A 13,504-nucleotide genomic window follows, 5' to 3' on the forward strand; every position below is an offset into this window, starting at 1 on the left:
ATATAATGACCTGCCATTAAATATTTAATTCAGTGCAAATAATATAAAACCCTTTTGTTCCAATTGCCTGGTTATTAGTTTTAACAACATTAAAAATAAGATTTTCATCTAGAAGTGTAAAATTTGCACTTTTTAGAGTCATGGAAATAGGGCAATGCAATGCCTACGGGCTGAGTTTCGTGTTTCTTGTCACACAGTTCTCAGAAAAATAAGCAGCCAGATTCAAAATAAGTTAAGCCAACTGTGATGCTGTGTTGTATCAATTTGATGCACAAATTTAAATTGGTATTTAACACTTTAGTACTATCCAGGGTTATTTATGCAAATAAGAATGTAAGTCTCCTATGAACAGTCCCTCCACCTGCCTTGACTGGTACCACTACAAAAGAATCTCAGCCTTACTAGTAATATTTATTGCAATTTCTTCCTTCAAATATAAGCCCAGAAGAACAGAAAGGTAAATTACAACCATGCAATGACCGTGACACAATTGTTTGACAACTTCAGAAACAGAAAGTTTGGGAAAGAAATCTGCCATTTCTGGGAAGTAATTTGAGTATGTTGGATACTCCTTCACCCTCCATACTGTGCAAGATATAAAGGTGGGATACGCACCCAAGCCTTCTCACGCACAGCAGCTATCTGTTGTGGCATTGTTCAATCAGTGTATCTTTCAGATACAAGTTTACAATATTCTGATGATCTCCTCAGGCCACATTCAAAATATGCCTCAATCTTTTAAGTATTCTGCTGTGCTCTATCGTAAACAGTGTTCTTTTAGCTGGAGATTGATAGCCACAGGATATCACATGTGACATTAAAATTTCTTAATTACCACAGAGCATTCACAAGATGTCTATTATTATGTTAAGAACTGAGCCAGATAACATTTGGCAATGTTCTGTTCCACACATACAAACACCAACACACGACAAATAGCTGCATGCAGGACTACAGTGGGGGCTGTTTCAGGAATCAGTTCACTTTCTATGGAAATCATGTATAACATAGCTCCTTATTACATTAACAGCAAGACTACCAGAAAACAAAACATAACTAGTGTATCATTGTTACAGCTATATACACTATATACAACATATAACACTCTCTTTTCATTCCATAAAGACTCCAAAATCTACAACTCTTTACAGAGATATATTTTGCTCTTACTATTCTAAGGATATCTCTAGAAATAAGGAAAATACATTCCTAAAACAGGTGGTTAGGATTACTTGCAATTACCATTTAGGTAAATTTTGGTATGTTGAACATTTTTACATATTTTTTTATACATACATATGTGTGCGTGTGTCTGTATTATATATAATATGTATATTGTATATATTGTATATTATGTATTATTATATTATATATATTGTATATATAATACACAAAAATATATAGCAGAAAAAATGCCACACTACAAATTGAGAGTATGCTTTAAATGAATGATAATAAATAGATTCTACTCTGTAAGCATAATCTCTCAATAATAAACAGTTCACTGGAAAAATAACAAGATGAGTTTTGACTTGATGTTTCAAGAAAATGCTCTCTGTTGTGCAGTATAACAGAAGGACTGTCAAAGCTTATGAAGACTTAAGTATCTGAAAGACTGTAGTTAAGATTAAAATTATTACGGTGGTTCTCATAAATTATACAGATTTGTGCTGAAATTGGTACTTAGAACAATAACACAGCTCAGTGTACTTTACAGAGGAGATCAATAGCCCTAACAATTTTTTATTTGGGGAAGCCAAGTCATGGAGAGTCCATAAGACTGGCGGAAGGTCACCCAGGCCATAGTTTAACAATTCAGCAAATTCAGCTCTAGGGTTCCCAGTACCAGATCAAAAAAATCTAGTGTGAACTCACTATACCTGTTCATTTTCAGGAAATGGTATAAACTAACCTCATGCTGCCAGGCTTACGTGGGATCACATATGAACTGTTCACCTAACGTTGTGCCACCAAGTCTGCATGAACGCCTAGGGAAAACTGGCTAATCTGACCAACCATCGCACCGTGTGCCTGCATGATCCCCACCCCATTTGTACCTGGCTGATTCAGCAGCACAAGCGCAGCCTTGCAGGGACCAGCTGCACTAGCCAAGCAGGGCTGCGGATCCCTAATTCCCGCGCCATGATGCTCCTGGGCACCTGGTGCTGCCCAGCAGGCCGCGTGTCCCTTTGGGATTACAGACGCAGGCCACTAACACAAACACACTGCCAGCCAAAAAAACAGCTGCTAATCCCTTCACATCGCCCCCATCCCTCCATTTCTGGGGCGCACAGCGGCGGCAGCCCCCTAACATCAGGCCGGGCCTGTGAGACCGCCTTCCCCCTGGCTCCTTTCAACACCAACTCCACCGCTATAGCACCATCTTCGCGCCTCTGACCTGCTTCCGTGGCTGGGGAGGAGGGAATGGGGGCTCCCTCCCAGCCCTGAGCTCCCTCCCACACGGTGCTTGTGCAAGACGGGGAAGGGGCGACATGAACGGGCGGGCAGAGGGTGAAGGAGAGCAGAGGGGCCATCTTAGCCCGCCCTAGCGAGAAGATGGCGCCTCCGCAGCCCTCCGGGTCGGGGTCCTGGCGAGAAGATGGCGCCCCCAGCCCCCGAGGGCCGAGGTCGGGCTGCGGCGGCGGCAGCGAGCTCTGAAGGAGGCGCTGGCGGCGGAGACTGGCCGGTACCTTTCAGGGCTTGGTGCATCCCCCCGATGCCGCTGTAGAGCTCCAGCACCCGGAGCGGCGCCATTCTGCAGCAGCCGGCGCCACGGCCCGCCCCTGCCGGTGCCTCCCCGCGCGCCGCCCGCCCGTTCCGCCGCTCTTTCGTTCCTACCTGCCCGCCCCCCCCCCCCCCCCTCCTCCTCCTCCTCCTCCTCCTCCTCCTCCTCCTTCCTCTCCTCTCAAGCTCCGTGGGAATGGCCTCCGCGACTCAGCAGGAGAGGCTTCGCCTTCCCTCCGCAGGGCTGACAGCCGAAGGCGGGCTCAGATGGGGCGGCTCGGTACCGGCCGCTGCCTGCCGTACCCCCCCCCCCCCGCAGGAGCAGACTAGTTTGGCATTGCTAATCGCTTATTAACCCCCAAGCGGGGCTTTGGCCCCAGGGATGAAACCATCCGCTGGCGCTGGCATGGCCGGTGCCGCTGCCCCCGAGAAGCTCCGGCAGCGGCAGTGAGGCTGATGGCGGCCGGCCCCAGCATTCGTCGAAGTGGGGTGGGCAAGGCTGGCCTGGGCGCCCGGCTTGCTGGAAAGTCCCGCGCCGCTGCGAAAATCCCCTGGGGGTTTGTCCTCCCCTCCCGGCCAGCAGCAAAAATCCTCTTGGGGTTCATCCTCCCCTCCTGGCCAGCAGCATCAGATGGGAACAGCACCAAACCCCTGGCCCTTGCCCTTCCTCGCACCCTGCATGGCCGCAGGGGTGTCCTGCATGTGCGCGGGGAAGTGGAGACCTCGCTCTGCAATGTGTTGATACTGGAAAAGGTGGAATAATGGCACCATGCGAGCACAGGGCGGAGGGAGACACGAATCAAACAAAGCTGTGCTGCTGCCAAGTGCCTCCCCAAGATTGGGGGGGGGGGGGAAGCTGCGAAGCTCGTGGACATTTGCAGAAGGCCTCATCACTTGTGCCCCTGGCCTCGCTGCTCCTGAAATGGCCCAGGCGAAGGCGATGTGCCTCGCCGGGCGCGGGGGATGCGGGCCCGCGGCGGGACCTGCACGCCCACTGAGCTGTGTGCTGCTCTGCTGCTCAGCTGAGCATCAGTGCTAATGGCACTTGACAGTTTTATGGGCCCAAGCATTTCTTTTTTGCAGTGGTGATTTTAGCGTGCATTCATTTCAAAGCCTGCACTGCTGGTAGAACAGGAAGGAAGGAAATAACTGATGAAACTGTTCTAAATCGTCTTAACACTGTGAAATTGCTTTTGCTAAATAAAAAAGGAAGAGATGACTCAAAGACCTTGTTCCACTGAAAAGCAGTTAATTTATAACAACAAATGTCAGACAGATGCCTATATATATATATATATATATGTAAAACAAAGACTAAATGTCCTGCACACTATTATGTGGTTTACCTAGCTCACACAAGTAAAGATACTCCTCTGCGCCTCTGTTTGCAGATTTAGATCCTAAAGTGTGAAGATCAAAACTGTAAGAAAAATCTGAACCCATTTCTCTAATAATTTCCTAAGTTAGTCATGTTTTTGGGGAGCTTCCTAGAAACCTGTCAGGTGGATTTGAGGAATGTTTAATTTTCCTTAGAACCTGCCTGATACAGCCTGTGATAGCAACTTCTACCTCTTTTGGTTGAGATACTCCTACCTCCTACCTGCCTTTTGGTGGAAGAAGAATTTTTAACTAAAAGTGGAGGATGAAAAAGAGAGATTGCTGCTACCTGTCAACAAAGTTCTACAGAAGGACTCATCAGCTGTGGAAAATAGGAGAAGTAGAAAGAAAATGCAAGTTAAGAATATTGGGCCTTGCCAGTTTTTTTGTAACAGTTGTCATTCACCTATGGATCTTCCTCCTCAGAGTCTTGGGCTGTTGCTTTATTTGATAGCCATGAAAATAAGCATGTGACTAAAAAAAAGAAGTCCTCCATCTACTTATAGAATTTGTGAAAGGAAGTGCAGCAGCTGAAGTACCAAAGAGGAGAGCAGTGCGCAAGCGGTGAGGCAGGTAGTCCTCCACACAGACTGCTGAGGGACAACTGGCAAAGGTGGCTGAATCACATGAAATAACAGAACAGAGAAGATATGCTGGTTGGAGAATGGGACAAAGACAGTGAGGAAGACTGGAAGAAGATGGTTCAAGATGATCAAGGTGGCTATGATGAGCAAGGTTGTTGCCAGCTAAGAAGATACACTCAGGTAGGACCCCTTCAAAACACAGATACAAGGTGAAGGTAAAGAAAAAGGCAGCTTTTAGACTAAATGCATTTCTACTGAAGGTAGTAAAGCTGATGAATAAATCTGAGCTCCTTATATATGTTAGCAATCTACACATCACAGCAAAGCTAGATACTGTGATGAGTGGTAGCTGTAGACAGCCAGTAGCAGTTCACGTACGTGGAGCTGCCCAGAACCTGGAGCAATTAAGCTACAGAGGAAAAATCTTTCCTTATATCAGAAGGGGAGATACAGCCAAGCTTTGTCATTCCTAATTTCCATGCCTCCAAAGTATTCTTGCCATTCCCCCTGGGAAAGTTAGAGGTTGGTGGAGGAGGCAGCAGAGACCTCTTTGCCACGCTGATGATGGTGGAACATTCCCTGCTCAGGGGAAATTCTCCACCTACTTCCTCCACCAGACACCCTCTGCCTAGCAAACTGGAGAGTCTGATCAACACACCTCTGCTATAGAAACAAAAAGTTCATAAGCTAGTTTGGGATTTTATTGGTTTCTTCTTGCAGAGAATGGGAAACACCAAAATTTCCCTGGTGCTCATTTTTAATAACTTCCCAGTAGTCAATTTTAAAATTCTGTAACACTGCATCTACCCTAACGTGGTTTTTGTTATTAATTGACAGCAGTGAAAAGGACCAGAATGAAAACAGGGAATCTGGAAACAATTACTCTTAGAGCTCTTCCCTTTATAAATGTAAAGTCAGCACAATAATGGCCATACACTTGGGACCAGACCTTACGTTATAGCACTTTAGGCGTGCTGTTTATTTCAGAGATTTGGACAATAGCCAAAAAGTGCCAAGATCAGTGATCACTCATACTTTTCTTCCTACAAAAAAGATGTGTGATTCCACAGAGAGGGTGTGCCCTGTGAAAGTGGCTGTCCATATTTAACTTAGAAAAACTTGATAACTCATGCTTACAAAAGAAAGCGTTACCACTGCCACGGGACAGCCTGAAGAGTTGCTCACCCTTGGTCTTGTGACAGGGGAGCAGCCACATGCCTGCAACATTTCTCAACTGGATCTCGCTGACATATTGAAATCTGGATATTATTACAGCTCCTCCTTTCTCCGCACATATAGGATGGATAGGATTCTTATAAATCTCAGTCAGCATTTCACTTGATTCACAGATGAGACTCATAACAGAGTCCAAGTCCAATGTCCATTAATCAGTCCCATTCTACTCTTAGTAAAGATATATGTAAAATTCTTTCAGATTTCAGGGGAAGAATTTTGTTTTAAGACCCTTCCGATTTGGCCTTCTGGCCTTCAATTCTGTAGCTCTGAACAACTTAATATTTTTTAGAACACAGCTGTAGACTGTTTCACATATCAGTTATGCCTCAATAATATAATTTAAATAAAAATATTTGAATTTAAATTATTTTAAATAAAAATTGATACACTTTTATAAAAACTTAGTTTATTCTAAATGAGCACATCTATAGAATTATAATAATGTATTCATGAAATATCTATTTTCTTGACTTTTATGTTATATACATTTATAGTAGAATAGATTTTAAGCAACTTCATCATTTAATGACATTTTTAAAGTCATTGACAGAAGCATATGATGTCAGCATTTTCATTCAGACAGCTTTTGAAAACTGCCTCCTAGCAACTGACAACATTTCCTCAGTTTAGAAGTTTCCAAAGTTTGCCCACATCTGTGATGACTGGTATGATACAGGTAATCATGCTAGATCTGAAAACTGTTGCCCTGCTAACCAATAAACACATCCAGTGAAATAGATGTATGTGGTAAGAGGAACATACAAAAGAAACCACTGCAGTATTCTCTCTTAAAATGCTTTAGAATTGCTAAAAATGCTACAAAAATCAGTGCTGCAAAATAACATCGGATAAACACGCAAAAACTATTGCCTGAAGATTTTGCATTTTACTTTGCAACTGAAAGGTAAAATTACAGACTGTGACTACACTGGGTACACGCTTGTCCTCAAAGTGAGAAGAAAAGATTGTCACTGTTGTGTCTATGTAAGTCACACTAGCACCAAATGCATACAATACACACTGAACGTTTTATAGGCATCTCAGCCCTTCTGCACTTACACTTAGCTCTTCGCCCCCAAATCCCTCCCTCCTGTCCCATCTGCATCAAAACAGGGACTCACAGGCCAGGAAGGCCTGTCTGCACCTGTCCATGAGCAGAACATCGCCATTCGGCAGTGGTTGTCACAGGAGTTTATTGGTGACACAAGACTGTAGCAGTATAAATTGCTTCAAGCTTCCTTTGAATGTAACTCCTCAAAGTAAGGCTATATAGTGGAAGCTCGTAGTGGAAGCTGTAACTATGCAGTGTTTGTGAGCATTGCCTCTGTATTCAAAAACTGAGTGAAAAGAAGAAAAACCATCTTTCTGCCAATATAGCAAATGCATAAAAGTGCATTTAAAGTGATCATCCAAAATTTTAATATAAGCAAATACTAATGTTGATAGCTGAAAGCAAATGAGACTAGTTCTGTCCAAATGTCCAGTATAACCTACTGAATACTAAATGTAGATCAGAAGAAGTATACAGACTTCTCAACTGTCCAGAAAGAAGCTCATGTTCTGGGTCAGAAATCAGTATGGCTAGGAAAGAATGTGAGGTATCTGCATGTCATACCCTTGCTATGTAATCAGTGAATTGAAAAAATTTCACACTGTGCATGTCTAGCATGAATTATTGTTTCCATAACCATTGCCCCGGTATGTTATTACTTAAAACTGAAAACTTTTTGCAGTTTATCAAAATTGAGCTGTACTGGATTTAATGTTTCGGGAAAAATTTGTCAAACTTGGTTTCTGCTGAAGCAATGCAAAGTAAAGTTAGCTCTCAGCCACTGAAGTGGCATTTCTGGGAACCTGCTGGGCCATGCCAGTTTAGCTAATGAAGTCTACGATTTTCACTCATAATCCCATGCGTCTGTAAGACTAGAAATGAAACCCACATCAAACCAGGTTTGCTAGCCTCTCCCAACCCATTTCTAAGAACTCTGTACGGGGGAAGTTTTTGTAACTGAAATTATTTGGAAGAGTCATCAAACACAAACATTTTTAACCTTTCTCTTTTCAAATATATTGAGCTTTCCATTTCAGGATTTTATTTTCAGGTTCTGGAGCTATGTGTATACTCTGTAGGCAATCAGGAATAAAAAGACATTGTTTCTCTAATTAAGTCTTCTCTTTTATGATATGCTTTCAATAAATCTAGGCTGTTTGTTATGTTTGGCTTGCAGTGCTAACGCTGGCTGGATGAGGAGCATATGTTTACATAATGTTACTGACTTTCTTGTTGTACTTACACATTCCAGTGTTTGACCAAAAAATAAAGGATAAAAAAGGATGGTAAGCAATGACATAAATATAAATCCTCCACTGGAATGAACAAAACCAATTCTGAGCTCTATAAGGCCTTAGCCCACTGAAGTCAGCTGAAAGACTCCCTTCTATTGCAATGAGCGTGTTTTGAATCAGACCCTTCAAGGGTCACAGGAAACCAGTGACAGCAGGCACGTAGCCAGGAGTTTGTAAAAGGGTGGGGGATCTGTGCAAGCCATTCGGGCAGGATGAGGTAATGTGTGGGAGATCCCAGCTCCCTTGCAGGGGCAAGAGGAAATGTCATGGTGTTTGCTGATCTCTCAGGGGGACAGGAGATGAGAGAAAAGAGAAAGAACAGCGCAGATGGCAAGCCTGGATGTGTCTCTTAACTTTCTGCTTAAGGCAGGAGTTTTAATCTCCAGCCTTCCCACATTATACTTATAGTATATAGGGTACAGAGCAACAAACTGAGAAAGGCTTGTTACTATATGTTGGCAATGGTCATGCCTTTTGCTCACAAGCCCATATAGTATCACCCAAAGTCTATGTTTAGCATGGACTTGTCTTTTAAGGAGTTTAGCCCAAACTTCATTATCTCAGTCAGTCCCATGTGATGAGTTTAATCTTTGACTAAGACTGTGGCTGGCACAGGAAATGAGATATCTCGTGCTGGTCACCATGGCAGTAGGCTTTCAGTGGTAGGGTGTTTCCTCCAAAGAGAAAGAAAGTCTAATGCAGGCACAGCAGAGGTGTAACTGTGCCCAAGAAGCTGAGCACTTGGTGCCCAGGCAGTATTGAGGTGCCTTCTACTCTGATTATATTGCTGGCACTTTGCAAACTAGTTACTTTTAAGCTATTTTAAAGCTATTTGGTATCACTTATAAACTACAGTTACAGGAGTGATTGCAGTGTAAATATGCTTTCTCACTTTGAATGTGTCTACAGATGTCTCTCAAGCATATCAATACACTAAAGCCTGGGCTGGGAAATAGCCCTTTTCTACCAGAAAGTCCCCTAGAAAACCTTCTAGAAAAACAGTGATTTAAAGAATTTGTGGGATTGTGTAAGGATAAGCTGAAATGAGGGATAAATTGACAAGTTATCCTGCAAAAGATCCAAACTAAAAAAAAAAAAGTGTAATTTTTGGCTGCTCGGTTTGTCTGGCTCTCCTCTTCCTCCCCCCCCCCCCCCATATTAAGTATTGCCTCAATTGAGAAAAAAAAGCTTTGGGTTTTCCTAAAGTTAGAACAAACCTTTTTAGAAAAACAGCTGTGAATTTAAAATGTTATTTTTGCTGAGACAGTCAGGAGAGAGCATCCCCAATAGCTGTAACTTAAATGGGTCAAGAAAGTATAAAATAGTTCTTCGTAAAGAAGAAAATCTTTTTGCACAAGGTGTGTGCCAATAGTATTGGCAGTGCCAATATTCAGCTGTAGGGAGTTGGGCAGATTTACGACTCCAGCAAATAACATATTTCACATAATTCATAAGAGAAATACAACAGGAAAATATTGGAATTGTCTATCAGGAACCCTGCATGGCAGCTGAGGATGACTTCATTGCAGTAACAGTGCCAAGTCAGATGTAGCACTCATCTCACATGGTATAGGACACAATTGTTAAAAAATCAGAAAACAAACAGAATTAAACTCAAGTAATTAATTAATCTACAATGTGCATAAATCCCATTGCCAGTACCAGACTAAGCATCACATTACGGTGCGATAGTATTATGTCCTTGAGATAATTCACTTGCAGATGTATCTCAAAGCTCCTCCTGATACCACAGAAATAGATATTTTAGGAATACAAATGCAGATCAAAGGTATTATTACCATATTCAGAGTAATCTGTTCCCCAGGCTTTGAAAGATCCTGTCATCTGACCTGTATGTTGCTTCATTATCTAGGAGGCCACTTCATTAGCCAGGAAGTTTTTTCACCCTGATGTGCTTCAGACGTGGAAACTTCCACACTGGGGAGGCAATAGGAAATGCCCACTCCATGTTGAAGAAGAAGCCACAAATATTGGCAAAAGCCTAAGAATCAACATAACTGTAAAGCAGTTATAAATTTCCTGAATAGGTGCCAGGTCCTTCCTCCTCTCATCCTACACAAGCATAAACTCTCTCCCACCCAATTACCATATACAAGAGCCAAATCCTCAAGGAAAATGGCAGCTAGATAGTGAGTTTGTGTTTGTAAGAAGGATACCTTTTCACCTGAAAAAATATGGACTAGTTGGCTCTTCTAGATATTTGCTGTTTTCCTTCTCCAGCCATATGCATCATCTGCTCTACATGAATTTAATAAATTTTCCACTCCAGACTCTTCCCCACAATATTTTTATCATCTTGAATCTGGAACATCTTCCCTTCTCAATGTCACCTGTGATAAAGAACTGGACAGAGTATATGCATGCTTGAATATCAGACATAAAGCAGGCCTGTATAAGCAGCTCTTCATCTTAACAACTCAGTCTTCTCAGGTTAGGGGTGTGTGAGCCACCTCCTCTTCCTTTTTGTAAGTTGCCAAGTAGTCCCAGAATGCCTAACACAATGTACACTCAGTTTATGAGATTCATCAGAACCAGGGATTTGGCGCGTGAACTTGGACTGAGGAACCTGCAGAAAACTTGGCCCTCAGCTAGTCCTGTTCTGCATGTCCTGGACATCTCAAAGGAAGAACTGAACAATCGTTGCATGTAATTAATAATTCCACTACTGTGTCCTGCCTCTTCCTCAGAAAGAACATCATCGTTTCCTGGTATATCATGGAAAGAAAACATTATACTGTTTATGCTTTGTGTAAATGATGGAACTGGGGGAGAGAGAAGAATGAAATCACTCCCCAGATTTAATTGTTTTTAGCTAGATTTAATTGTTTTCATAAGCAGTTTGCTTATGAAAAAGATTGTCCAAAAAGAAGCAGTAAGCGTCTAACTGACAGTGTTCATTAATGGCATACTCTAATCATTTCTTGTAGCTTTATTCCAATAGAGAGGATGGATGTATGGATGACTCAATACCTTTGAAAAAGTTTGTAATATCAAATTTAAAACAGCAAGCACAGGCAGATTGATTTACATCAGTATTTGAGAGTGAACCATTAAGTAAGAGTGTTAATAATCTCTGTCTTCCCTGTATTTTCTCCTGGATGTCTTGATTTTTCTTCAACTTTTAGATGCATAAAATGAAACTCATCTTTTCTCCTCAAACCTTTCTCTTGTGTGCTCCTATACGTTACCTATATACAGTTTCAACACATGTCCAAGTAGTTATTGAATCCTAATTTTGTTTTTTACTCTAGGATTTAGGAAAAATCCCTTTCACCTAAAAACACTTTATGTCCTATATCTTCTCTTGCCTCCATTTTTCCCATATCAATACTCTGTAGCTCAACCAAAATGCAACATTCACAGTCACATTCCTTATTTTTCCACGCAGCCCATGTGATTCCAGTCTTTAATTTTTTCCACTACTGAATTAATTTTCAGTACCTTTTCTTCCCTCTCAACAAGTTCCATAACACAGCCCCAATTATGCCATGTTCATTTATTCTGATATCTTCCTCACTCTGCCACTTCTATCACCCTTTTCACTGCCATCATTCCTCAAGTTTGTGCTGTGTTTTCTTCTATACGTGCCTCTACATGGCCATCCAAATACTTATCTTCTTATTCCTACCCAATAAATCTCTTCTAAAAATCCAGTTATTCTAAGTAAAAATGACTTCCAGGCCTATAAAAGTTAATCAGGTCAAATTAACAGCATCACCACTCTCAGGTACATTTAAAATCCTCGTGCCTTTCTCCTGTTATTTTGCTCTTCAAGTGAGAGTTTTACTTGATTCATCTTTGTCATAATGCAACCCTCAAGCAGCTAGGAAGGCCAAGAGCTGAAATGTCAAATTATTCTATTTTTGGACTCCCAATTCATGACTGGGGTACTTGGCACTTTCTGATAATTAGTTCTGCTTAAAGAGTCCCAGGTTGAGCATCTAGGCTCAAAGCATGCCAAACCTCTAGTCAGTTTGGAAAACCTGTCCCAGCTATTGCTAAACATGCTGTTGACATTCAACAGTTAGTCCTCCTGCTCTTAAATGAAGTGAGACAGATAGAGTATACAGGTTGTCTTCCTTTTTTTTCCTTTTTTTTCAGGGGCTGGATTAAAATAATGCTATAGCTATGACAGAGCTGGAAAACTTCTCTTTCTCTCCTCTGTTTTGCTAAAATGGTGCATACTGTTTGAGACAACCATAGGGCTCAGGCAGTGCATTCTACTAGCTTTGAAAATGATTACCCAGTTTGGTAAAACAGGGGCAGATGGATACAGAAAACATCTTACTCTGGCAACTAGAAACCGTAGTAGAGAGGAACTTCATGCACAACAGTAATAATTTTGCAAAGGTAAGCCATGCAATTGGGTGGCATGAGTCACATTCAAAAACACTTCCCTAGTGATGAAAGCCCCAGCAGTTTCATATACTTCTAATTACATTAAAATATAATATTGCAGAGAGACTTGGTTAGTTTTGAGTATATAATCTAGTCATTTCCTTGAAAAAATCAGTAGCTAGTCACACCACTTAGATATGTTTTGTAACAATGGCAACTACCCCAGGCAACATAATTTTAAAAATAAATTTCAAAAAAGAATTTGTCAGTTTCTTTCTTAAGTCCTTAGTTAGTCAAGGGGATTATTCACAAGGGAAGACTTAAGTGTCTGAGCATTTAGGTGTTCTGCAGCCTTGTGGTGTTCACACACCCAAAGCAGCTCTCTGAGGCAATGTGCAGGGAGAACTGCTCGCTGGGTCCAGAAAGAACAGCTCTTGCCGGGACTCTGGGGAAGTTAACCCCAGCCGACTTGTACAAAATGCTACACTGAGGCTACAGTGAACACACCCCATCTTGGGGACTCCTAGTCACGCTTAGCTCCCAGTTATAGTGAGGTACCTGCTGCTGATGATTTACAACCAGAATCCTTTTTTTCCTTTTCTCTTTTTTTTTGAAACAGGAGCCTAAGACCTTTCTGTTTTCAAAACCATAGAAGACTTCATCTTTTTAAACCACAACTGAAGGAAGAAGTGCTCTTTTTCACTGGTAGTTACAGAATTCACGCAAGTAATAGGTTCCAGCACTTGGTGTGCCTGCATATTATGGTGATTCCCTGTATAGCTTGCTGTAGGACATTCAGGGTAGCAATCTAAGTCTTTCATATCCTCATGTGCAAATTGGTCCATTTTGCTTGGAGTTTACTCAATATTCCTGGGGCC

General features: G+C 42.0%; 1 protein-coding gene across 3 annotated transcripts in view; it reads right to left on the minus strand.

The window, feature by feature from the left end:
* The window catches only part of TRDMT1 (tRNA aspartic acid methyltransferase 1), a 30,771-nt gene extending 27,996 nt beyond the window's left edge, over positions 1-2,775 (minus strand). For 2 of the 3 annotated variants that reach the window (XM_067291760.1, XM_067291761.1), the window contains exon 1: positions 2,399-2,539. In XM_067291760.1, the coding sequence (XP_067147861.1) occupies positions 2,399-2,534 (136 nt within the window). In that variant the 5' untranslated portion in view covers positions 2,535-2,539. Of the gene's footprint in view, positions 1-2,398; positions 2,540-2,690 lie in introns of those variants that run through there. The other variant, XM_013941559.2, reaches the window with a different exon arrangement.
* Between the last annotated feature and the right edge of the window lie 10,729 nt (positions 2,776-13,504).

The sequence above is a fragment of the Apteryx mantelli genome, chromosome 2 (genome assembly GCF_036417845.1).
Source record: "Apteryx mantelli isolate bAptMan1 chromosome 2, bAptMan1.hap1, whole genome shotgun sequence".
Lineage (NCBI taxonomy): Eukaryota > Metazoa > Chordata > Aves > Apterygiformes > Apterygidae > Apteryx > Apteryx mantelli.